At 44.8% G+C, this 27649-nt stretch overlaps 1 protein-coding gene and 1 long non-coding RNA gene across 12 annotated transcripts in view; one reads left to right on the plus strand and one right to left on the minus strand.

Annotated features, from left to right (window-relative positions):
- The first annotated feature begins 3997 nt into the window (after positions 1 to 3997).
- LOC148007710 (uncharacterized) lies at positions 3998 to 6916 on the plus strand. The gene is made up of 2 exons (XR_015646972.1): positions 3998 to 4360; positions 6190 to 6916. It is a non-coding gene; the product is annotated as an uncharacterized LOC148007710 (long non-coding RNA).
- Positions 6917 to 7400: 484 nt separating this feature from the next.
- Positions 7401 to 27649, minus strand: part of Asb7 (ankyrin repeat and SOCS box-containing 7) — a 44499-nt gene continuing 24250 nt past the window's right edge. For 4 of the 11 annotated variants that reach the window (XM_087576459.1, XM_087576470.1, XM_087576465.1 and 1 more), the window contains 2 exons: positions 22054 to 22659; positions 15895 to 17649 (listed from right to left, as the gene is read on the minus strand). In XM_087576459.1, coding sequence (XP_087432585.1) covers positions 17522 to 17649; positions 22054 to 22659 — 734 coding nt within the window. In that variant the 3' untranslated portion in view covers positions 15895 to 17521. 11 annotated transcript variants of the gene reach the window in all.

Below are 27649 nucleotides of genomic sequence, written 5' to 3' on the forward strand. Positions count from 1 at the left end.
CCAAACCAAGCCAAATCAAACCAAACAAACCAAAACAAAAAAAAACAAGTGCAGACTGCACTACATCAGCCTTTTTGTGCAAGCTCCACCTTGAAAACCAGGTACATGAGGCTATCCGATGACAGTCGGTGATCCCCACGCAAAGGGCATGCGCAGTTGGTTCCTCCCAGCAACTGGGATGTTTCTCCTTTTGGCACTTTTAGTGCAGCACTGGGGATATATATGACTCCATCTCAGAATTTTAAATTAAAAGAAAAAAATTTGAGATAAGGTCTTACTATGTAGCTATAGCTGGCCTACATCTTGCAATGTAAACAAACACACAAGGCCTTGACATCACAGCGATCTGTCTGCCTCTATCTCTCAGTTACTAGGGTTAAAGGTGTGTATCACAACACCTGGCTAAAATAAATCTAAAATAATTAAAGAGAGCCACGACAAAGGACAAGACTGTCAGAATAGGCATTTTTTATGGGCCTCAATCAAGGAAGTGTACTGATGAGACCTTATGTTCTATGAACACTTCCCGATACATATGCCATCCTATCATTCCTCTCTGGACAGTGGCTTGGTCTCTATTCCATGGCAAATTCTTGGCACAGGCAAAATCAGAGCTCAATAATTTGTAGAAAACCGATTAATAAAAGATTGGGAGGCCTGGCTTCCAGATGCCCCATTCTACTGGTGAGTACGGCAGGTGAAGAGCCAGAGGTACAGGACCTTAACTGACAGCTATTCATCTCGCCACCACTGTATGCAGGGTTTAATACACACACACACACGCACACACACGCACACACACACATGCACGCACGCACACGCACACACATGCACGCACGCACACACACACACGCACACATACACATGCACGCGCACACACACACACACATGCACGCACGCACACGCACACACATGCACGCACGCACACACACACACGCACACACACGCACACACACGCACGCACACACACACATACACACACACGTGCACACACACATGCACACACACACACATGCACGCATGCACACGCACACACATGCACGCACGCATCCATGCACAGCCCCACAGCCCAGCTATGCAATAACAAGCCAACAGAACTATGGAAAGAACTCAAGAGGTGGTGACGGAGAAGGCTCCACTAAGTTCTCGCTCCAGTTCCTTGACAACTGAGTACACTGGAACCTGTAAGGACATCTCCACCAACCTGAGAGCCCAGAGGGACCTGTGAACTGGCAGTCATAGCGTGTACCCTGCACGCTTCAGAGACCAAAGTGCTAGGAAAGCCCAGAGAGGGAGACAGCCGGGGCCAGTGGGCTCTATGGAAGTTCACAGTCACTAGGAGGCCTATTACCTGGAACCGTGACAGAGAAAAAGCCAAACAAAAGGGTAGGAGCCAGGAGGAACAAGGCTAACGTTCACAGGAGTCAGGACTAAATCCACCTGAGATTTGGTGAGGAATGTGGATGCTGTCACCTACCTGGTCCTGTTTTCTTTGTTGAAGAAGTCTAAGAAGCAGTGAATGACCACCACAGCTGAACACAATACAGGAAAATAGTAAAACAGGTAAAGACCCGCCCAGGACACTAAGTGACAAGCTCTTTGATCAGTGACTCAAAGAAAATGGTTTCTTATAAGCATCAGTAGTCAACCAGGAAAACATGGTGTCTGTTCTTTTCCGGTCCTATCTAAGGTGGAAGCTGGCTGTAGATCCTTTAACAGTTCATTAGGTTGTGGTGACCCCCAGCCATAAAATTACTTTTGTTGCTACTTCATAGCTGTAATTCTGCAACTGTTATGAACCTTCACGTAATTATTTTGGGTGATAAGAGTTTGCCAAAGGGGTCAAGACCCGCAGTATGAGCACTGCTCTAGAGGAAGTTGCAAGAGTCTTGCACAGTAAGTCCACAGTCTCCAAGCCCTCTTTAGTCTGAGAAAGAAAAAGGAAACCAAGAAAACTTTGACCCATAACTACCAGCGGAAAGAAGGCAACACCAGGTCAAGATGAGCATCGGGGCAAAGAGCATTCGGTTTGCCAGATAAAATAGGAAATCTCCAGTCGGATCAAGACTGTGTCAGTTGGAGGTTTAGTCTACTCATGACCTAACCTAGTTTCTCTACCTAAACGCAATGTACAGCCACACGCAGCCACTCCACCTGACCTATAAGAGCTGACCACCAAGAAGTAATCACTTCACTCTTCTCAACATGACTTAAACTACATTTTTTTACCAATTGAAAAGTTCCCTAAGGAAAAAAAGAACCCACATAAATCCCCAGAGGTGATGGTTTGCATCTAAACCCCAGCCCTGCAGAGGCAGAGACCAGTGGACCCCAGGGCCTTGCTGTCCAGCCAGTCTAGCCAAAACTTCCAAGTCAAGGTCTAATGAGAGAGCCTGTCTCAATAAGTAAGGTGGACAGTGATAGAGGCCATCCCAGCGCCAATTCTGGCCTGCATGGGTGAGCGTGTCTGCACAGACACTTGTACACACACACACACACACACACACACACACACACACACACACACCCCTCCCAATGAGATTTTAAAGATCCTAGAACAAGCCAAGATTATACATTTTCTCTTCTTCCTCTTCCTCCTCCTCCTCTTCCTCCTCCTCCTCTCCCTCCTCCTCCTCCTCCTCTTCCTCTTCCTCCTCCTCCTCTTCATTTTAAATTGAATGGTAGTATTTGGTTTGACCAGCGTCCCTGTGCTGTCTAGTCGCAGGTTCTCAGTCACCCACGCACTGCTGGGGATGGGCTCCATCTTATGGAGAGGGCCTTAAGACAGATCAGATGTTGGTTCATACTCCCACACTTTGTGCCACCATCGCACTGGCAGATCTTGCAGGCAGAGCACCATTCCTGATCCAAGGATTTATGCCTAGCTTGGTGTTTATGTTAACCTTTCGGTAGAACGCAGAGTGCTTTCCTGTGACAGAGATGCCAGAATGTGGCAGTGAGGGTCTACATAGGCTCCAGCTCAACGTCGTCACATCCAATCAGCTGTGGAGGTGCTGTCTTCACTAACAGGGCCTCGCTGTCAACGTTTGTGGAGAGCAGCCTACAGTCTTGGCAGCAGCCTGGGTTGTTTTAGGAATTTCCTATGGGACCCTGTCAGCCAGCAACTCAATTAGATGCAATCCAGCCCAGCGACTGGAAGCTTTTTGGTGACAAGATGGCCCAGTTGAAGCTCTGTCTCCAGAATTATTTGGTGGTTTCAGTTAAATAGCTTTCAATATATGTATATATTTTAAGAAGGTTCTACTGTATTATACTACCCCTAAAATGCCCCTTGATTTTAGCTGTCTCTCCCTATATTCCTTCCTTCATCCTTCCTTCCCTTCCCCTCCCAACTTGATCCCATTCCAGCCCCCATCTTCCCTCCCCTTCTCCCCAAATTCTATTTCCCTTTCCCAGGGAGAGCTGACCGCATCCCCTAGTCCCTTATTCTATCACTGACTTAAGAGCTAACTTCCTCATATAAGCAAATGCATACTACAACTCTCTTTCTAATATACCTCAGTCAGGATGTTTTTTTTTTCTAGTTCCATGTATTCGCCTGTAAATTTCATCATTTCACTTTAAAAAAAGTGGTTTAGCAATAGTCCATTGTGTAGATGCACCACATACTCTCTATCCATTCTTTTGTTGAGGGACATCTAGGTGGTTTCCAGTTTCTGGCTATTATGAATACAGCAACAATGATCGTGGTTGAGCAAGTGCCTCCGTGGTAGCACAAAGCACCCTTTGGGTTTATGCCCGGCAGTGGTATAACAGGATCTTGAGGAAGATCCGATTCCCACCTTCCTGAGGAACTGCCACACTGATTTCTACAATAGATGTACAAGTCTGCACTTCCACCAGAAATGGATGAGTGTTTACTTCACATCCTTGTCAGCATGAGCTGACACTTGTTTTATTGATTGGTTGGTGTAAGAAAAAAAATCTCAGCATATCTTTGATTTGCATTTCCCTGATGGATTAAAAAAAAACCCACATAGCAATAAAATGACTCTGAATAGCATTCTTCTATACTCACTGACCAGTGCCTTGCTCAGCCATCATCAAAGAGGCTTCCTCCTACAGCAGAAGGAAAAGAGACAGAGAGACACAGAGAGATCCACAGCCAGACATCACTCAGAGAATGAGAGACCTGTGAACAGTCAGCCCTAAGAGATGTCTCCATTAAATCCTTCCCCTCAGGGAACTCTGCAGAAAGAAGGGAAAGCCTGGAGGGATCAAGGGCACGAAGAAAGCAAGGCTTTCTAAATCAACAAAGCGCAAGTGAAGTCACTGAGACCGAGGCAGCAGGTGCGGGGGCTGCACCAGGCTTCCAGTGCTGTGTTGTATGGGATTCTAGGTGAGGACGTGTGGATTTCTGCTTCTTATGACTGCTCTAGGGCTCTTTTCCTTCCGTTCTGTCTACTAGCAATGTACTAGTTTGCTTAGTGTTATTATATTTCACAATCCCTTACGAGTCTGTTTGTTTTCTGAGAGACAGAAAGGGGGTAGATTCAGATGGGAGGGGAGGTGGGGGGAACTGAAGTATTAGAGGGAGAGGAAACCATTATCAGGAGGTAATATGAGAAAAAAATCATAGCTTTACGATGGTGGCATACATCTTTAATACCAGCACTCTGGAGGTAGGGGCAGCCTGAGTTTGAGGCCAGCCAGATCTACAGAGCAAGTTCCCAGGACAGCCAGGGTTAAACAGAGAAACCTTGTCTCAAACAAACAACCAAACAAAAACAAAAACAAAACAAAAAATAACAACAAACCCAAAACAACAACAACAAAAAAAGCAACCAAACCAAAAAAGAAAAAAACCCTTTTAAAATAACTTTCCACAAAAGGAAAACAACCACAGATGCCTATTAGTTGTTTTTAAAGGTCACAACTTACAATAGAAAAATAACTTTTATAGCTTTAAGGATTAAAAGAAATATTTCATGAGTGCATGCCCGTATGTATGTATGTGCACCAAATGAATGCCTGGTATGTGAGGTCAAAAGAGGGCTTCATATCTTTTTAGAACTGGAGCGACAGATGACTGAGGCACCATATGGGTGCTGGAAACTGAATCCAGGGTCTCTACACCAAGAAGTACTCTTAACTGCTGAGCCCTTTCTCCGGCCCCCAATTTTAATCACACTTCCTACTTCTAATGTATTAAATGTCTTCAGGGTTCAAAACTGGTTTTGCTTAAAGATGCATAGAGAAAAAAAACTCCTCCCCAAACACGTAGGGACACTTGAATAAACGATGTGCAGGCACTTAGGGAAAGAACTTAGTTAGAGAGCAAACATGCCTCCGACGTATTGGGGTTCAGGGGTTTACCATCCCACTGACACTTTCTTGTAAGGCACTCATGACCAGCCTCAGTTTTTCCAAATGTGCTGTGGTCTATGAAGACTACAAGGTGTCCCTAGAGAGTGAGGACTCTTTGACAGAAGCATCTACACTATGGCCTTCAACATGGAACCAGGGATATACAGAAAATGGTTTGCTCCGGTTGGCACCCTCTGTTGCCCTTGGATTACCTAACACTTAACTACTGACTACTACCTACCAGGCAGACGGGGAGTGGCAGCAGTAAGGAATAAAGAGGCATCAGGGTATACCGCAGGAGTTCTCCATCAGTTGCTGTGTTAGTCCAGGGTCGGGCAGAGGATGCTTAACATCTCCATGGGTTTTTAAGGACGATTACCAATGCTGAAGCCAGACATGGAAGCTCACTTCTTTAATCAGACACTCAGCAGGCTAAGACACAAAAACACAAACATGTATAGTGTCATTCCTTCTCGAGTTAAGCTACAGAAAGAGGGGGGTGTGACACAGAGCCTTTCTTTCGTCTTGGACGCCCAACTACATGGTGTGTGGAAATACTTCTTTAATCGAGCAGATGCTATGGTCTACCGATAGCCAGTAAGCCACTTTTGTTCTCTGTCTTTCAGCTGGGAAAACAATACATACCTTACATCATATGGGAGAAGGAATGACCCCAAGATTTCGAGGCAATGGAGCTAGTTTACGAACCTAAGTTCCTTTCTTATAAAGGATTCCAACGGTCCCACTCTTGGCCTTGATTTGCAGCAAAGCCTGGACAAGCATGCAGCAAAGCAGTTAATTCTGGCATATCACTGTCCCATATGAGGTACCTCAACACTATCCTTCTTTCCTTCCCTTTAGGACACCATCATCCGTAGGAACCGGAGGTCTCTCTCAGATCAACCTGCACTTACGCTACCGAGGGAGTGCGGACTCTAGGCAGTGCCGTTATCTCCTGCAGGCTGACACACTACCTCAGCTCTGCTGTGCCTGCATTTGCTATTCTGCTTAATGTGCTGTGGTCTATGCCCATGCCAGGGGTTCAAATGAAGACTTCCTCCATAGTTCATCAATACTTACTTCCCAGATAGTGGTGCTATTTGGGGAAGCCTGGGAGGCGATGTGTGGCCTTGTTGGAGGAATTGTCACTGAAGGTGAGCTCCGAGAGCTTGAAGGACTTGACCTACTCCCAGTTTTCTTCAGCTTCTTGCTTGTAGGTGAAGATGTGAGTTGTCAGCTTGTTCTAGCCTCCATACCTGCTGTTCGTCCCCATGGTGGACTTTTATCCCTGTGGAACTGTAAGCCTAAATAAACCCTTCCTTCTGTAAGTCATCCTGGCTACAGAGTTTCATCACAGCTAAGGACCTGTCTTCTTCACTAAGATGTGGCAGACAATGAATCCAACTCATGAAGCCTCTGTGCTGGAGCGATGCACTGAAGACCAAGTTCTCTGCTGGCTGTGTTCACAACGTGTACTCTAAAGGGGGTAGGTGCAGTGGGAGGCAGGGCAGATTAAGGGCTCTGCCTCACCGCCTAGGCTTGAGCCCTGTGTGGGATGTATAGCAGGAGAGAACAGACTCCTGCAGGTTCCTCTGATCAAAAGTAGGTAGGAAAATAAACAAATGTAATACTAAAAAAGAAAATAAATAAAAAGGAGTTAAAGAAATGGCTTGAGGGGTTGGGGATTTAGCTCAGTGGTAGAGTGCTTGCCTAGCAAGCGCAAGGCCCTGGGTTTGGTCCCCAGCTCCGAAAAAAAGAAAAAAAAAAAAAAAAAAGAAAGAAATGGCTTGAAATGTGCAATTGTTTTTTAAATCATTTTCTCACCAAGTTACCAGTGACCTAATGTGCTGATGAAAAATACAACTTTATTCCATTTTACCAAACACCTGGAGTTGTTAAGAAGTTAAGGCAGAGGAGAAAGAAAACACAAATTCACTATTTTTTTTAAACCAGATTTAAGATTTTTTTTTTTTAATTCAAATCGACCCAAAGCAAAACTTACATTACAAAGAAAGAACAGAATATATTATGATACAACACACTGGGAGTTACATGGAAGCTAAATTTGTGGGCAAACGGTCTTGTCCCAACCCCATCCTGGGCTAATGGGTGATTCAGGGGGAAGTTAGAAACTCTTTCGCACGGTCCACTCTGGTGATTAAGCTACGCTTTTCTGGTGTCTTACGAGGGGGGAGTCTGACAGGTCATGCTAGCCTCCCCCATGCTCCAGAAGTGACTCCTGCCACTGCCGGAATGCTGACTTCTCCAGCAGAAACGTCGGTCCAAGCATGACTGATAATGAATTAAAAACAAAACAAAACCAAACAATCAAGTCATCCAAACTAATGAGCAGGGTTATTCTGTAGTAAATAGTTTAGAAATATGGGAATTAAATAATCTAAAAAACCACTCTTAACTCTGCTGTACATTTATAAACACAAATATTTACAAAGAAACACCCTTGTTTTCAAAAGATGAGGTTTGCAGTTCATTAATGATCATATTTTATGAGCTGGTTTCTTTGGTGTATTTGCCAAATGCATTTTATAAAGTTTTAGTAATAGGCTAAATAATAAATTTCAAAACAAGCGCAAAAGAACCAGTGGTGAATTTTGAGTCAAGATTCTGGAAAAGCCAACAGGCTGAGCTTTTGAAAGAGCTGTTTTCTCTCCTCGAGGCCACAGACTGCTCCTTGGATAACCAAATCCAAGTGCAGACCCATGTCATCACAACCACAATAGCAACTGCACGCACTTCAGTTACCGTCAGATACAGTACATGACTGGGGTTCTAGTGACAAACAAAGGACATTCTCTTAAGCTTCCAGATAAATCAAACCACAAACAATAAATAATGGAATTATACACTTCTTCATTAAATAGAATTTTCAATTCCAGGAAGAGCACTCAGGATTTTTTTTTTTTTTTGAAGTCACAGCAGCAAAAAGCACAAAGAATTTGCCTTAATATGATCTTTTTACTTGGGATTCCCTGATTCAATTTCAGTGGCTTAGTTCAGAACCCTCTGAATAGCTGGAAAGTGAATGTCATTTTTAACTTACTAAATACATTAATTTACATGTACGGGTCCTGTGCAATTGGACACTAACATGGCAGCTCAGAGTCCAGACTGCAGGCTCCCTCCCACCACTTCCCATGCTGGGCTGGGGTTCTAACAGAAGTTACACTCAAGTAATTTCTGGTCATTCTGTGTCCCTAAGGCTGTTAGTAAGTCTCCAGCCTTGACCTGAGCCCTGAATAAAGAATGAGAACACAGCTCTGTAGCTGTCTTAGAAGGGAAATCTCCATGGAGATAACCTTTCAGACAGGGTCACAACACCCGTCCCTATCCTCTGGGTCCCACACACTCCCTGCTGAAGGAGGCTACGGGCCACATCAGCGAGTCCCTGAATCATCCTGCCGACTTTCAGGAATCCTTGTGCCACTGAGGCACATGCAGATCCTATGTTCTGATGTCACAGTTACTCTGTGGCTAAGAGGAAAACTCTGGGCATGAGTGCAGAGCATTGCTGGCCTGAACTTGGAGAAACCTAATTCTGCTTAATTACACTAAGACTTTACCCTCTATGCCCTCAAACTAGCAATTCTGACAAGAAAGGAGAAGCCCTTATCTTGCAACCTTTTGATAGCAAATTTATTAACAGTTTATAAATATTTAAAAATTTTGTCACAGCACTAAGAATGGCGTGGGGGACTTAAAAAGGCTCTCCTCAAACTAACATAATGTCAAATGAAGCAGTGAGCATGGGTCCATAGGAACATCCCTGGTGCCTACTGCCTACGGGACCTTCCCCCTTGCTACTAACATTTTACTGCATCTGGGTCTTTCTTGCACATACTTGGCCAATCAACCCAGAAAGTAAAATATTTGTCTTGAAGAGCTTTACTGTACTCACCTTCAAAATAGACAGGAAATATCTCATTAGCATATCAGCAATTTGCCAGTCTTATAAAAGGGTGCCCATTAGAGACTTTCCCCTTAAAATATATACGTATACATATTACTAGAAAGGCGAAAAAATCCACCATGAAACCACCCCAAATTATTTAATCATTAAAATAGAATGGCTTAGCAAGAATGTGGGCTATTTCTAGAGAACACTTATTACCAAGATATGAAATTTGTTCCTTAGGGTGAAATAAAACACCAAGCTTAAAATGGAAACTGAGGTGACACTGGTGGCCCGCTGTGGGATGGAGGTGGTGACACTGGTGGCCTGCTGTGGGATGGAGATGGTGGTTACGGCTCTGAGGGGCATGAGAAGACAGCTGAGGAATGGGAAGAGCAAAACCATCCAGAGACTACACCGAGAGAGTTGCACAAGAGGCACCATTTTTTTTTTTAAAAACAAAATAAAAAACAAAAACAAAAAACAATACACTGGCTTTAAAAAGTTAATTTCTTTTCCCATTGATTTTTTTTAAAAGCACAATTCAATAAGGGAAAGGGGGGGAGGGGAGGAGAGGGGGAGAGAGGTTGAAACACAATGTCTCAGGGTAGTGTCTTACAGTTGTTAAAAAAATAATTTACAAATAAGCGCACAGCAAAGGAAGCAGAGGTACTGGGTTTGCTTTTTCATCAGAAAGCTACATTAATTAGAAGGGAAAAGGATTTTTAAACAGCTCATCTGTACTCATTAAAAATGAATGAGGCGACAGCATCACTGCTAGTTTCTTCACAGAGAATTTTCCAGCGTCACCCAGGATCACCAGAGGTGAGCCTGAGACCTCCAAACTTTAAGAGGTGTTCTGTCTACTGGTTCCTAGTACCTTGTTTGCAGTGAAACCAGAGCATCGAAAGGGAAAATTCTCTGCTTCAAACCTGTCTATGTTGTGCATTTAGGAGAAAAGTTTTCTAAATGCAGCATTGTATAGAAAGGCTTGAACCTCATCGACTTGGACCAAGAAACCAAATTAAGACCTTCAAGCATGAGGTGTGTGTGCGTGTGTATGTGCACACACACATACACACACACATGCACACACACACACACATGTGCACACACACACATATATATATAAAGATCCCTCCCCAAAATGAAATCCAAACAAACAAAAACCTAAAAGTGTATACCTGCTTTCTGACTTGAGCACAAATCAGAAATTGCATAGGATATACTCTGTGCGAGGCCCGAGGCCTTTTAAGTGTCTGGAATAACTCTTACTCTCGCTCACAGTCCGGATATATCAGATATCATCAAATTTGTGTTTTAAGTAGTCTTTCATGACCTTGGCAATTGGTAGTTCATCAAGCAGCTTCAGGTTTTGAAGGCCTATACACTGTCGAATTTTAATTCGGCACAGGTCCTGCAGGGTTCTGGGCTGTCCTAAAATGACAGAGAAAAGAAAATGTTACAATGGTACAAAGCATTGGAGAGGGAGGGCCTCTGATGTCAGGGACAGCATGGTCTGAGGAAGGGGCTGCTGTGGGCCTTACAGGCAAAGGGCTGACTGAGACTTGAGTGTCACCTTGCCTTCCTGTGGTGTCTCGCTCACTGGGTCTCTTCCAGAACTCTTTACAAGTCAGTGATGTTATGGATGGCCTGAGTATGTCATGGCCCTGTCAGGTACGTGATGGCTAGAATGCTTCGTGCCTGGATGATAGTACTGTCCTGGTGAGTGCGGTGGAAGGCAGGAGGTAGGACATAGCTAGAGAATGGAAATCAACAGGAGCATTTATTATCCCCAAGTCATTTTCTGTCTCCTCTTTCTATCTACTATGGCAAGGACAGTCATGACCTTCTGTCCAAACACATGGTGCCAGTCAGCCTTCAATGTAAACTTCTGAAACCTTGGGCCCAAAGAATGTTTCTTCCTTGAAGTAGTCTGTGCTGGGTAAGTGGGTCACCATGACAGACAAGCCACTAGTAGGAAGCCTCCATCTCTGCTTTGTATATAAGGTCCTGAGGAGGAGAGATTTAGGGATACTGGTGGCTGACAGACAACCAGCTGTAGGCCTCAGTCTCTCCACAAGAAATGCGTGGCCTGGATGAGAGATGCGGAGGCTGGGACACTGGAGCCCTGAGACTTTGCAGCACCTCTATGGAGCCCTTTGCAAATGATGTCTGCTTGCCTGTTCATGGTCACAGGGGCCCAGCGGCAAGGGAGCTTGAGAGCCACCTTAAGCCAGTCTGAATCACTAGCTCACTTCATAATCCACACCCTGATCATCGGCCAGTAACCACCGCTGTCACTGAATCCAAACAAGAAGCGATAAAATCCAAATTCTTTTCTCTCAACAGTACTGAATATTACCAACACAAGGAAACCGTCTTCAACAACGGTTCAGTAGGCGTCTGGAGTCACACAGGACATAACGGTATGAAAAGGTGTATCCCATACTGAATACTTGCTGCTCCTTGTACACCACAAGTGTGCACTATGTCTGGAGTCCTTTAACCATCTCACAAGGGAGGTAATGGAGCTCCACTCCATTTTACTGGTAGTCTCAGAGAAATTAAGTAACATGCTTCAAAACTCAAGGAGATAGCATAGTTTAGTGGCCAGCAACCATTTAGTCTCAAATCCCATTATGTTTTTAAAAATTACTAGAGGATATGAAAGAACTTTAATGTGAGTCATATCTACGGTGATGACCACATCACAAATTACAACAGAAATTTTATAAATACCTGTAAATTCATTTAAAGGTAATTAAAACAAACCAATTGCATATTTAAATGAACAACATGATAAAATGTTTTACAAAATGGTCAAAGGGGTGTAGCAGCACCCCCAGTCTTTGGAATGCATGACTTTCTAGAGAAAAGTTAAGCTTTCTTGTGTACATTTGTATTCCAGAGGGAAGGAACATGAAGACAGACGGGCAGATAACACCATACTGCTGCTATGAGATCACTCCAACCTCATAGCCTCCCAGGAGGGCCCCAGGCCATCCAGAGAAGCACTACTCTTCTGACCTTATCTCTTGCTTGCATTGTTTTGATGGTGGTACTGCAAAACTAAGTAATGTTTCCTAAATGGAAAGAACTCCACAAGACTTTCCTGATCCAGCGATGGTGCTCCGCAGAGAGGCACTTCCCTAGTGAGCACAAGGCCTCATCAGATTCGATTCCTAGCGCTCCAAAGTAGGAAGGAAAAATAAGACTCTGGAAGGCCTGGGTGAGCAAGCACACGGCTTTCCACAGTACCTCACATGTGGTCTCCTAGCAGCCGCAGTGCAGGAGGGCCCAGACCCTCTGTCACGTACTATCAGAGACCGCACCACTAGTGCTCAGCTGAGTTCCCCTAGCATGGAACCACTTCAGACAACATTCCATGATGTTATTTGTTTGCAGTGTTTCAGGAGAGGCTTGACTGGGGATTCTTCTGCAAAATAACTCACTCACCCTGGGGCTGGTGAGTTAGCGCTGTGGCCACTGGGAGCCCAGTTAGGACTGTCCAGGCCTACATGTTCTGGAATGCTTTGTTCAGTAGAAGTCCTAGGCCTAAGCATATAGGAATGCTTTTCTCAGTTTGCAATTTTTCGTTTTCTTCTTCTTTAAACAAAATGACACGAATGGCATCCTCTAATATTTTGGGAGAATGTGCTCTTTTAAAGCTCTTTTTAATCACATATAACTCTTAACACAGAACGGCCTTGAGTGATAAGGGCACACTGTAGTGGTTAAACTCAACAATCCTGGAGGCAGAACGCACACGCTTGGCTCCTGGCCACTCACAACCCACACGGTCCACGCCAAGGTATTTAGCCTGCTGCCCTAGTTTCTCCATAACGGCACCCACCTCAAAGGTTGTATGAGAAGTAAAAACATTCACTGTGGCAAAGTGTTTAGAGCAGTGTGAAGCAAACCGGAAATAACCAAAAAGCAAATTCTAAAAACATTAGTTGCCAAACACTTAAGTAGGGATAATGCTTCTTCTTGGTTTTCGAAAACTAGAAGGCCATCTTTGGAACGCGGTCTCTGTCTTCTGGTGTAAAGATGGACACCAGGAAAGCAAGATGGCTGGGAGAGGTAAGCGGTACCCACTAGCAGAGGGCAGCCACTGCTGTGACTTCCAAGAGCTGACTATGAAGACTTTTCCTGGGTAAAAAGACATACATCAGAGAGCAGGTGTAACCATTCCTCCCTGCTCACACCAAGGAACGAACTGGGCTGGTCAGCGTGCAGTGTCAACAGCAGGCTAAGGGCAGTAAGGGTGGCTCAGGGCTACTGCTCCTCCACAGACATCTTGGGAGTCTTTCTTCAGGGACAGGAAGATGATGACTACAGGATGAATATTTATTTCTTGTCTACAGACCATACAAAAGCATTTCCTGCACCTACTGCATGCTTGGCAATGAATGTAGAGGGACAAAGAGGAGAAGGAAGGAGCAGCAGAGGGACAAGGAAGCAAAGGATGAGAGGAGGGACAACCGGCAGAAATGCACACCACCCACTAGGCACCGTAGGAAATGAGTAAGTGGGGCTGTAGCAGGGAGGCTCGAGGCCAGCTCCCTACAGACTGTAATTTACGGAATCATAAACACTGGAGGATACAGCAGGAACTACAAGGTGTTCAGACTAATGAACGCCGATGGGATTACACAACAGTTCAAAGGGTTAATCTTTCCAAGTATGGAGAAGCCTATCATTACTAATAACCAGGTTGGCACAAAATAGGAAATCTGCTTCTGACGGGCCCAGTTCAGAATAAATACAACGCCTGGGCAAGAGCATAACTTAGAAAACTAACTGTCCCCAAGGCCTCCCTACTCTATACACACACACTTTGTAGCTTTTATAAGGGAGGCCTAATTTATTTTTTGGGATAAAGATATCTGGACATGGGGACGGGAATGATGACTCAGCTGTGAAAAGGGTGTGAACGGCCCTTCCAGAGGCTCATTTCCCAGCATCTGTGTCGGCTGCTCACAACCACTGGTCACTCTGCGGCTCCAGAGGACCTAATGCCTCCAGGCTATGTGGACACCTGTACTCGTGTATATAGACACCATACATAATTAAAATAAATCTTTAAAGAATACTAATTACTCATAAAAGTAGACAAAGCCCGAACGTTTCAAACAGTCGAGGGTAACCACACAGAAGGTGAAGTCCCAGGCTTCACTGTAGAGGTGGACACAGTGATTGGGAAGAGAGAAGACCTCCCTCCTCTGGACTGCTTCAGGGCCTGCCATTCCCTAAAGAGCCTCCATCTCCGCCAGCATCCGGGATGATCTCCTAGTACTCCTGTTTACCTGGTGGCATTCTACAGTCCGACCGTAGGCATACTGCTTTTGGAGACAGCTATCCTTATATAGCCCCAGCTGGCCTGAAACTTACTATACACACCGGGTTGGCCTACGATTCACAGAGACCACTTGCCTTTGCCTTCTGTATGATAGGATTAAAGGCATGGACTGCCATGTCTGGCCAATGACACATTATTCCTTTTGTTCTTGCTTCTAAAGTCCTCTCACTGGAACTAAGTATAAAGTGGGGTAAACAACTCTTGCTTTGCAGGTTCTAGCTCCCTTAGAATAAAAATAGCAGCATCCACTCACAGTTCAAGCATACAGTATCAGCTTTCTGACAGAAATCTATCAGTTATATTTTTCCTCAGGTGACTGAGCACTGGCGGTCTGTATGAGATGTCCTCTATAATCTCGGGCATAGAAATGCTTGGTCTCCAGTTGGTGGTACTCTTTGGGGTAGCTTGGGAGGTGTGACCTTGATGGAGGAAGCACGTCACCGGAGGTGGGCTTTGCGAGTTTAAAGCCATTCCTTTCGCTAGTCTACTCTCTGCCTACTGCTTGTGGCTTGTGCTTCCTGCTTCTGCTGCCATGCCTTTGTCATCACAGCCTCTAATCCTCTGGAACCAAATCAACTCTTTCTTCTATAAATTGCCTTGGTCATGGTGTTTTATCACAGTGGTAGAAAAGTAACAGAGTCAAGCCAAAATGACCCACAGTTTACATTTGAGACAAGGCACCCATAGCAGCAGTAATGGTGGGGATTATAAACACCTCAAGGTGGTGTGGGAGAAGAGCCTTTCTACTCAGTCAGAATAGAAGAACCTAAAATGTGGTATTATCTGAATGATGACAGTGTTCATGTCTGAAAATGGTTTTTAATATGTTAACAGTAGAAACTCTTGTAAAGGCTCTAATGTAGATGGTCTGGCAAAATTTCCAATTCACTAGGAAAAAAGAAATTAAAGACCCTTAGTTAAGATGTGTCACAGAAATTTCTCCACAGGGAAAGTAAACTTATAAAAGGTCATCCCATAAAATGACAACAGAAGCACTAGGGATGAGCATAGTAGGTCAGGGCAGCTGTCACCCAGGCTGTGGGGTGAATCTACTCACACACTACTCTGGGCTGGATTTAGCTCAGAAAGCCACAGCCCGTTTGACTTCCTTAAAATTTAAAAAACTGAGAAGTCCTTTTTGTTAGCGTGTTGGTGCTAGGGATTGAACCCAGGGCCTCTTGCATAGTAAGCATATATTCTACTACAGAGACACCATTCCAAGCCCCCATCCCCACCCTCTACACCCAGGCCTCAAAAGTTTTTTCTCTTTTTTTTCTTCATTTTTACTTTTAGTCTCAAATCGTATTTCTGTAAACATAGTACTTTGTGTGTGTCTGTGTGTTTTAATAATATAGTACTTGACTATTACTGAAATCTAAACAAAAACATATTTCTGGTTACTCCAATATTTATAAAACAGTATTTTTAAACATCTGTGATTAATGTTCCAACAAGTGACTATCTTAAGTACTTGACAGATTAAGTCTCCTGTGAAACAGTTTACACAACTCAATTCCCAACCACTTCACTTTTTCCTTTTAGCATTATGAGCTATTTAATTCCTTAAAACACACAAATCAAAATCCACCCAAGGTCTACCTTCACACGGCACTGAAAGCATGTGCTGGTGAGTCAAGTCTGTGCATGATGCTTCTGATACACAGGCAAGCGCCTCAGCTCAGTGTCTTAGGACGTAGAGCATAGACTCGATCAACTCAGTGAAGCCAAGGACAGTCTAGCCCAGCCATGGAACAGGAGGATGCTGTACAGTAGAAGCAGGCCATACCAGCAAGGTGGATGGACAGTTTAGTTACCTGGGACCTGGCAATGTCTGCCATGTTCTGTGCATACTTGTGTCTGCAAACTTCCTCCAGGATCCAAGGTACTAAAATTCCCAACGGATAGAAACCACTTATCCTGAGTCAGCAAAGCCACAATTTTAATAAATGCCAGCCAGGAAGGAGGGGTCTCTCCAGAGCCTAAGCCACAGCATGCAAGTGTAAGGCAAGCTTGCAGCTCATCCAGATTTTAACTTTAATCAAAACTACATTAAGGATTCTTCAAATTCTAAAACACGAGGCTGAGAAGATACCTTGAAAAAACCTGAATGTATTGCTGGGCATGTAGCCTGGTGATGGTGGCCATGGACTGATTACTGACTATGTCCATAGCCCAGGCTTTGATCCTCAGCACTGAAAATGTGGAAATTCCACAGTGCTCCATTCATACTGCTTAGCTGAAAGATGCCTCTGTACCTTTACAATAGGAATCTTTCAAGGAACTCGTGCTTGAGTTGGTTATATTGGTCTATATTTACCATAATAGTGATCAGTTCATCAGCTGACATAATTTTTATGAAAACAAGCAAAAACCAGAGTCTCTTTCCAGAACAAGATGGCTTCGAAGAGAGTGCTGTTTCTCCTTTCCTACAAATGTTTGCCTTCCATCTGCTCTGAACTTCAGTGTGCTAGCCTGATGCAGTGTGCTAGCTTCATTCAGATATGTTGCTAGGAAAGCAAGAAATACTTAGAACAGCCTTTTCCAGATAACCTTGAGACAGTGAGCTTTTTTCTTTTTCAGTCTGGTGTGTGTGTGTGTGTGTGTGTGTGTGTGTGTGTGTGTGTGTGTGTTGTGTGTGTGTGTGTGTTGTGTGTGTGTGTGTTGTGTGTGTGTGTTTGTGTATGTGTGTGTTGTGTGTGTGTGTGTGCGTGTGTACACGCATGTGCACATGTGTGTATTGCACACATATGTAAGTTCATGTGTGTAGAGGCCAGCAGTAAATACTGTCTTCCTCACTGCTCCTTCACCTTAGTTTTTGAGGCGGGGTCTCTCACTAAAGCTGGAGAGCAGCAGCAGCTGGCTGGGAGCTGGCCAGGAAGCCCCAGGGAGCCTCCTGTCTTCACTGGCCTGGCGCTGGGCTACAAGAGCACGCTACCGTGCCCAGCTTTATCTGGGTGCTGCTTATCCAAACTGATGGATGTCTCCATGCTTGCTGGGCAAACACTACAGCTGAGCCGTCTCCCCAGTCCCAACGGTGATACAGAATCTGAAATACATTGATGAACTTTTTGTACGTTTAGATTATAGTCCATTGGTATATCTTAAACTTTTAGTGGGCCTTTTGCCCATGCACACAGTAACATAAATTAGTCATCAGAAACACATGACACACTAGGTTTTCACATTGTTAGCCAATTTCATTATATAATAGCAAAAGAAATCACTTTTCTTAATATTCCCACTGGTCTCAGACAATCATTACACAGGCAGACTCTCAGAACGTAAATAAAAAGTTTTAAAACCCCTCTTTTCAAAGCTCACGTCTGACTGGTCATCAATACTGTGGTCATTTTCCTTAATGTGACAAGTGAACTTTGTTCGTTTCTAAGAAAAGTCCTGCTAAGTGCCCACGATTAAACGGTATAGTTTGGCTGTCAGTCAATCTTTCAAAGAGAAATGGTTCTCCATGCAAAAGCTGCTAGTCCCACCCAGACAGACCTGCCACTTTCCTACTAAGCTGCCTTCCTCCACAGAGCATTGCTAAGGTATGTGCACAAAGGGACAAGACTCAGTTCAGTTATGTTTACCACTTTGTCCAGGACGTTTGTAGATGGCTGCAATACTCATGACTGAGGTTGCCTGGCAGTGATGAAAACAGTGATTATTATCAGTGCCACACCAGCCAGACTGTCATGCCAACCTGGAAGCAGTTGCCCTCCAAGATCTGGACCGTATGCCCCTAAAGCCTCCTAGAAGCTCATCCTTTGGAAAAACACAACAAATAAACAAAACCCAGTTCTCAATGCCTCCCACACACACACCTTCTCTCTTCTCTCCTTCATCCCTCCCTCCCTTCCTTTCCTTTCTAGTAATAGAAAACCACTGCCTATAAAAGTGGCTAATGGCAAGAATTTGGTTCAGTTCTCCCATTTTTTCAAGGAGGGCACCAATCACTGTGGGGTGAGTCTAGGGGCTGAAGAGCTTGCCTAGGGTCACAGGCAAGCTACTTGTGGCACTTTGTAGCACCCCATTCTGCTGGTTTGATGGCATCTCTGATAACGGGCACAGCTGGGAGCCTGTGATGAAGGAGAGACAGGAATCCTCAGCAGCTCACAGAACTGAAGCTAGGAAGCTCGCACACTTCAAATTAAAAAAAAAAGGTAAACCCAGACGGACGACCCATTCCAACTCTCACAGGCATCGAGCTTAGACGCCATCATTCCTGAGTCCATAAGGCAGAGAAATTGCTCAACCTTAAAAACTAAGACTGATTTTGGAGCAAGCAAAAAGACTGAAGCTGTAGGTGGAGCACCTTCATCCGAAGCTCTGGAGATTAGGATCAGCCCAGTGTGCTTACCTGAGCAAAGGCTCATAGACAGCAACACTGGAGGCTATGAACGGACAGGAAGTCAAGAGCCAGTCAAAGGAAGCCCTGCCAGGTCATAAGTGAGACCAATAAAGCACCTGGTGACTATATGACAGAAGAGGGTGTGTGCAACCAGCCTCCCAATCCTCTCCATAAGTAAGGCAAAGACCCCCAGAGAACGAACATGTCTCCAGCTCAGCCTCCTCAGCTTCCTAGCTCACCTGACAGGACTGAAGGCAGAGCTACCAGACGGTAGGTGAAAGCACTGTGAGGGCTGCAGCCTGGGACACGGGCCTGGGACACGGGCCACCTACAATACTGGACATCAGTAACTGTAGCAGCTGCCCTCCGGTGTAATAGCAGAGGGCAAGCCTGAGGAGGAGTCAAGGGGGTGAGGGTGAGAGCGGAGGAGGGGAAGAAACACAGACTTGGGAGAACTTAGCACACTGGGCTACCTGCAGTCACGTAGAACACAGCCCCATGCCCATCCAGATGAAGAGGAAGCCTCCCATAAGACTATTAGAGGTGAGGGTATGGTGGCTCAAACCTATAATCCCAGCACTAGGGAAGCAGAGGCAGGGATCTGCTGTAGGTCTGCAGATAGCAAGGCACAAGCCAGGCTAGATAGCCAGGACCATCTCAAAAGGACCAAAATAGAAAACATTAAATTAAGTAAGGGTGTGTACATGCACACACTATTAACCTGAATTCTTGCTGCTCTTTACATCATGCTTAGCTTAAAAAAAAACAACAAAACTACCACACCACACAAGGCAAGATACAAAGAAAAAGAGCCAACCAGACTGAGGCATGAAATGGATGTTGCAATTACTGTAAGCCAGAGAACCTAGAGTAACTGTGACTGAAGGAAGTTCCAACTGCTGCCCTAATGAAGCAGCGGTTCTGAGGAGGTAAGGTTCCCTCCCACACACCGTGCAGAGATGGCCAGGTGAGGACCAGACAACCAAGAAAAGCCCTGACTCTACTAGCCTGGACCCAGCTTTGACTGACTCTGTTTTCTGAGCAAGGCCCTCTCTGACCTAAGGGGAAACATTTACAAGGAGGGAACCCTCCAGGTCCCAGGCTCTTCCATAAAGCAGCCTCACCAACCACACGCAGAGGCCGTCCCTTTCAGGTGCTGTACTCTAGCTGGTTTCCATACTGTAAGCACAAGCAACTGCAGGTCACCAACTCTATTTATTTTGTATTTTAGAGACAGGGACTTGTGACTGTGGCCCATTCCTACACAGCCTGCCTGGCTTTGAACCCCAAATCCTCTTGTCTCAGTGAGGTGTGTACCACCACACTTAGCTAACGGCCCTTTCCAAGAAGTGGCTGGGGCATCAGAGGGGCCGCCTGACCCAGTCATCTAGTCTATACTCCAAGCTGGTGGATTTCTAGATGGGCCATTGTCCCAAACTACAATTTCTCTGTAATAAAATCCCAGGCATGAAGTCATAAAAATCTCATCTTTTTAATATCAAAGTTCTTGTCAGTCACTACCTGAGGTTATGCTCTCTCGTAGAATTTCTGTCTTTTGGGAAGATTTTGCATTCCGAGGGCCGGCTCAGCAGCACCGCTCTCACAGAAGACCTGGGTTCTCCTGACATCCAGGAGACAGCTAACAACCCCAGGAGCTCTAGTTCCAGAGGACCCAGTGCCTTCTGGCCTTGTTGGATTCTATACACACATGGTACACAGACGTATAGGCAGGCAAAATACCCAAACACACTGAGTAAAATAAATACATTCTAAAAACACCCCATATTCTAATAACTCTTTGGTCTGTACTTAGGTCACCTACACAGCTTTATACTGTGGTGAAGGAAGACTGAGAACGAAACCCTCAGCTAAATCATAACTAGCTCCTCTCGTGGGCTCCTTTATCAGTTAACCCTAACCTCAGGTTGCGCTACACTTTGAATATTTACAGTTATATAATTGTACTCTTTCAACAATATTTCTTCTGCTCCCTTCCATCTGTATAAATAAGTTCCTCTTTTGGTTTAGGAAAGCATTTTCAGAATTTGCTTTCCCCATCAGCTATAATGCAACCCCAAAAACCCAAGCACCCCAGACCCTCCCTCCCGGCTCTGTAATTATGTCCATGTGGGCACATAGACAAATTGTCCCACTCTCCCTTGCTCTAGCCTGGCCTAGGGGAGGGGCAGTTCCTCTCTTCAGGGCCTAGGGCTGTGTGTCCTCACTGCCATACTGCCCGGTCACTTCACACACCTCCATGTCTTCTGGGACATGCTTACTTGCTCCACTCCGTGGCTTTTTAAAAACTTAAAACTAAAACTGGCCTCTTATAAATGATAATTAGAGGCCAGCCTTCCTTCTGTAATCAAGATCATATGGGGAAAGGCATTGAGACTCTGACCAGCACAGCAGAGTTAATCAAAGGTGCTTACAGACGTCACCTCTGCCTCACACATTTACCTGTGATACATACACTGAGCTCGCAGGGAAGCCAGATAAGAGAAGGCAGCAAAGCCCACGCAAGCTAACACCTCCCTCAGAAAACGATGTGGCCACCAGCTGCTGCTGAGTTAGACGAGTTAGACACTTGAAGGTGTAAATGAAGGGTCTCTCAGAAGCTGGGCAGACGCTGATGTAAGCCGTGTGGCCTGGGGACCTGTGGCCTAGGTCCTAGTGTTTTCACACATCTTCCTTCGCCTCTCTTACTGGGGCCTCTAAACAATCCAGAGTGGCCCTGCTTTCATGTAGAACTTAGTAAGGAAGTGCAAAATTGTCCCCATAGCTAAGCAATCTGAGACCCCACCCTTCTAATTCTCCATCTGAGCCTGCTGTCTCAGCCAGGATATCACTCAGACCAGAGGGAACCACCTTATTCTAACATTCAGCTCCATTCACTCTGAAAACAGTGTCTGTCTTGACCCTGAACTTTACCGTCCACTTTTAGTAAACCAACAGGGTTTTGGATAGGTGAGTCTTACTTACCAAGCAGGACTGATAAGAATGGCTAGCTTCTAGTCATCTCATATTACAAAAGTATGTCAAGCAACTCAGAAGGCGCGGGTTAAGGGGAAAGATGCAATAATAGCAGTAGGTGTTACATACTTGTGACGTCTTGTAAGAAATCCAAACACGGCCGACTACTTCCTGAAATACTTATGGAAACGGCCAGTGGGGTCTGACCTTCATAGTTCCTTGTGTTCGTGTCCGCTCCATAGTTATACAGCATCCGTGCGCAGAGCACGTCATCACGGAGGGCAGACAAGTGTAAAGGAGTCTGTCCGTCTTCTAGGCGCCCCAAGTTTGTGTCTGCTCCTCTCTGAAGAAACATGCGGCAGTAAGAATGGTTGCTTTTGATCACAGCGTAGCGCAGCAGGAACCCATTCTGGATGTCGATGTTGGCACTGTGGTCCAGAAGGATTCTCACACAGCTCGACCTCTCTCGGATGATAGCAAGCTGAAGTGGCGTTGTTCCTTTATCACTGAGCGGGTCGACCTCGGCCTTGAACTCCAGGAGGAGCCGGACAAATGAGTCCCTACCGTAGTGGGCAGCCACATGGAGGGGAGTCCAGCCATCATTGCTTTTTGCATTAATAATGTCACTCCTGTATTCAGACTCCAGCATCAGGCGTGCGATCCGGGCCCGGCCGTGCATGGCTGCGTAGTGCAGAGCGGTGAAGCCTCCGATTAAATCCTTAACCGTGGGATCAGCTAGAGTTAAATCAAAATGAAAACATCAGTGGCTGTGGAGACAGAGCAACTCTATGAGGACAGAGTTCTCAGGCTGAGCCAGTTATCACAGACTGTGAAGGGTTAAGTGCAATGAGTGATGCTAAGGCCTCCCCAGGCTCCGGTGGAAAGCACACTCTAGTAGAAACTATCAGGCCTAAGTCAACGGGAGGAGGAGGGAGATGACCAACACTGTTTAAAGATAGACCCTGCAGCACCTCACCCTCCTGCTGGCCAGCCTGCGACTGTTCAGCCTCTGATTGGGGCCTGATTCACGGCCCCTTTGTCTCCAGCTATTTTCATGCCTTTCCCTTGTGCTACTTCTTGCCCTAAAGGGAGCGTGTGCAGCAACACTGCTGCTCTGAATTGCAGTACCCTGTGTTCAGCTGGACTTGTTCTAAAATTTCATAGGGGTTGGGGTGGGTGAAGGCAAAGAATGAAGGCGCCCTATGCTCCATGAAAGCAGCAGGTGAGACCCATGCTGAGTGGCACGGCATGATACAGCATGCTTGTGAGTACCACGGGACTGAGCTCAGTTACAGGTGGTCCTGCGGCGTAACAGCAAGAACTTTATTTGAAAAAAAATGGAAGAAACCTCAGTACAATATAAACATTGCTTTAAAAAGTAAGTTTTAAAGACTCCTAAATTAACAGATCCCTTGGAAGAAAACTTCATAGGAATCATCTGCTCAGTGACTCTTTGAGCTACAGACCTTTGCCACCTACTCTGGCTTTTCCACGGTGCCAAAGGTCAGCACTTTGTGGCTCACATCCCACTGATATCCCTGCGCTGTAGGTGGAGCAGAGACAAGAACTGCCTCCCCCACATAGTGGATCCGTGTTCTGGAAGCGCATAAAGCAGTTGAGGGAGAACACCCAGGTGGGCCCAGTGACAAGCATTAAAATGCTCCTTACGCAACTCAGCTCTTATTCACATATCCGTGGATGTTTCTCACAGGCACGAAACGACTCCAAAGCTATGTGGTTAAATATTTATGTACTATTTAATAAGATCGTATTATTTAGTTCCAGACTACAACAGCTGGATTCTCTTACAAGAGGCTGTGAGGCAGAAAATGATATGCTGAAATATTAATAACACCGCAGTGGATGAAAACTACAGTTAAAGAGTTGTTAGCAAACAGAACCTGTACAAGTAAACTATTACTTTAGCTCCTCGTAATATCTGACACAAAGTGACAGATAACAACCACCCAACAACAACAAAAAAGAAGGCCCCAGCAATGCATGGCTTTAACTAAAGGATATTCAGTACCTAGGGCTATGCAACAGGCAAGCTAGAACCCTGATGCAAAGCACTCTGCTGCCATCTACTGGAAGAGTGTGGTCATGCACTAGTCATCTTTCACTACAAGCCAGAGATCTCAGACCAAACTGATGGGTCTTTTAGATAGACCCTGCTGTTATCTAGATGAAGTGACTGCTGGAGAGATGGCTCAGTGGTCAAGAGCTGTTGCTGCTCTATCGGAGAACCTGGACCCAGTTCCCAGCACTCATATCAGACATCTCATAACCACTAGCTTCTTCAGCTTCAGGGGAAGCAACGCCCTCTTCTGGTCTCAGCAGGGATTGCATGCATATACATAAATCCATATCCCCCCCCCGGCCCCCCCACACACACCCCACAATGAAAAAACGCTGTCTTTAAGCTGTATCTGGCCACATATTTCCAGATAATCCCTCTTGATCCTTCAGCGATCTTGGGAACCCCTCCCTCCCACCTTTGAAGGTGCAATACCCTCACCCACACACTGCAGTCATTCTAGTGGACAAGTCAAGCTGCAGAGCTGTAACGAAGTGTTGCACATTTAATGTTCACTGCATGTGTAAGGCTCCGCTCACATTCTAGTGCTACACTGAAGTAAGAAGACACAGATTCTCACACAGAACAGTAGCCTGACTCATCTCTGCACAAATCACTCAAATGAACCAACCAACTGCATCCTGTGAACAAAGGACAGAAGCAAGAACTAGAGGGTAATAATGCATAAAAACTATAGCCGCTGTCCCCAGGAAAAGGTGACAACATGAAACAGGGCATGTGAGGGTGCAAAGAAAATGCACTTCAGATCAGTCAGTGCGATGCAGTGAGAGCTCACTTGCAGCACCAACAAAGTCTGCAGGACAGTGGTTTGTGAGAAATGCTTAACGCACGTACAAAAACCGCTTAACTGCATTTCCTGAAGTTTATTGCAATTTGTCTTTATCAGTGAGATTTCTGAGTGCTCTGCCTAAAATAATCAACCCCAACAAGCTTCTCCTCCTCCTTGCCAGATACTCCGCCCACCAAAGAGACCCATTTTAACAAATGGTAGGTAACATTGTAATGTAAACATGGAAACAGACTGTGTTTAAAAAACAGAGACACATCACTGAGCTGCCCGAGATGTTCTCTAAAAGCTTTAGCAACTGGAAGTGAGATTTGTGTATCAAGGGCACAGGTTGATGAGCTCCAAGAATTCACACGGCCACATTAACTAAAAGCACTCAACATTCACAACACTTTTGTCCTCTCAAATTTTCCCCATGCCTTTTACAACCAACTTCCTACCTAGATTCTGGGAACAAGGCAGATCTTTCCCCATGCCTTTTACAACCAACTTCCTACCTAGATTCTGGGAACAAGGCAGATCAAGGACAAAACTTTGGGTTTGTAGGCTTTCTCTAGAAAGGGGTCACCTGCGGAAGTGAGACTGGCTAATCCACTTAGCACATGCTTCTGAGCAGGACTGCCTTATTTGCGATGGGAGGCTCTGGGAGCAATGCTATCAGCCATGTCTCTTCTTCATAACAGAAGGGAATGGTGGACTCTGATGTCAAGAAGCCGCTGTGCAGCCTGCTGTCGGTGGCTACCCTGCCACTGTCCTTGCCAGCGAGGCTCCATGGCATCAGGACCACTTTTAAGTTTGCCCATTAAAAGGGTAAATGATGAGCTGTGTGCCGTCAATTCACATTTCAGGGATCTAGAGAGCTGGCCTACTTGTACGCTTTCCTGTGGATTATCTGTCAGTGTCTACTCATTTCCGCTGGGACGTCCTTCTATGGAGTTATAAAGGTTTGCATATTCTGCACATGGGCCAAGTAAAGGATGCTTATTCATGGATTTATCTTTGCAATGCTGGAGACTGAACACAGACAAGCACCCTACCACTGATCTACACTTGGCTCTCCTTGATTTCATCAAATTCACTTTCTTTTTTTAAGCATTTCCTAGATTTCTGCTTTGCTAAAGAAAACTTTGCCCAACACAACACTACAAGTTTTCATTTCTTCTAGATATTCTAGATATTCTGTACTTTATCTAGATATTCTGTACTTTAAACCCATAAACATAGGTCAATGATCTACTAGTAGTTAATACTTGTATATGGTATAAAGTAAGATCAAGGTTCATCATTTGCCATATGGCTATCTACCTGTTTGCTAAAATACTTTCTTTACAAATTAGGGAGCATGGGGACAATGGACAGGTAAACGTGCTTAACAAGAGAATACGATAACCTGAGTTCTAGTCCTAGATTTCAGTGAGAAAGAAGAAAATGGACACCTAAGGAACTAAGGTGTCTGCAGATCACTACGTGTACACACACACACACACACACACACACACACACACACACACACACACTATCCCCTCTGCTTAGACAAACACAAAGAAATATTTTTTCAATGATTTACCCTGCCTTTGCTGAAACTCATTTTATCATATTTCTGAATTATTCCATTTATCTAAAAATACTTCCTAGTTGGGTATGGTAGCACAAACTCAAAGATGGTGGCAGAAGGACGGTGAGTTTGAGGCCAGCCTGGGAACAGGTTCAAGGTCAGAATAAGCTAAGTATCAAAGCCCATGTCAATGGCACTCCAGGGATGAAGCTCAGTGGCATCAGGCTTACCCAGCATACACACGGCCCTTCGTCCAACCCCAGTATACAGAAAAAGATGCAATTGAACAAGAGTTTTGACCATGCCAATTCCAGACTGCTAACTATTGTAGCTTTGCAGCATGTCTGATATCGGGTAGTGTTAATTCCTCCAACTGTTCTAAAACTTATTTCAGCTAATACATTTTCAAGGTACATTTTTAGTTTCTTCATACAAGCCTGGCCTAATTTTTACTGTTCTAATTCCACCAACTTTACAGATGGCAAACTTCCCCAAATGATCTAAATAATACTAATTTTCCATGTAATGAACACAAAGACTTCTCTACTTTTTTACAACTTCTTTAATCCACCCCAGCAATGTTTCATATAGACAATATATTTAATTAAAATTACTATTAAAAACCTTAAATTGTTGCTATTATGGGCTGCTACTTCATCCTCCAGATGTTAACTGATGGCAGAACTTGAGTTTTGTAATACTGGTCTACAATCTAGTTCCATACATACTTTTAGTTTTCATACATTATGTGTGTGTGTGTGTGTGTGTGTGTGTGTGTGTGTGTGTGTGTGTATAGATAGATAGACAGATAGATGTGTATACATATATACATACAAATGTACACACATATACACATCAAGACAGTTTTACTTACACTTTTGATTTGCTATTACTAGTGTATGATACTGCGGAGACACATGCCAAGAACTGCTTATGAAGGTCAACTTCCAGGAGTCAGTTCTTTCCTTCCAGGGATCAAATTCAGAGCATCAGGTTTGTACAGCAAGTGCTTTTGAGCCATCTCGCTGGCCAGTAATGCTTTCACTTGTTCCTCTGTAATTGGTGTATTGGTCTTTTACTAAGAACATGTTGCATACAAATAATGAAAGCACACAAACTGTTCAACACTAAGTGTGAAGCCAGCTGCAGCTTCTCCTGGGTCCCTTCTGAGCTGCAGTCTTGCTTGCATCTTGAACAGGTAGTGTTGTCACAGGCTGTTAAGTGACCCTTTGGCACTTATCTTTGATTTAGCAAATGGCTCAAGGGTTGTGGATATTAAACAAAC

The sequence above is a fragment of the Rattus norvegicus genome, chromosome 1 (assembly GCF_021556685.1).
Source record: "Rattus norvegicus strain SHRSP/BbbUtx chromosome 1, alternate assembly SHRSP_T2T, whole genome shotgun sequence".
NCBI lineage: Eukaryota > Metazoa > Chordata > Mammalia > Rodentia > Muridae > Rattus > Rattus norvegicus.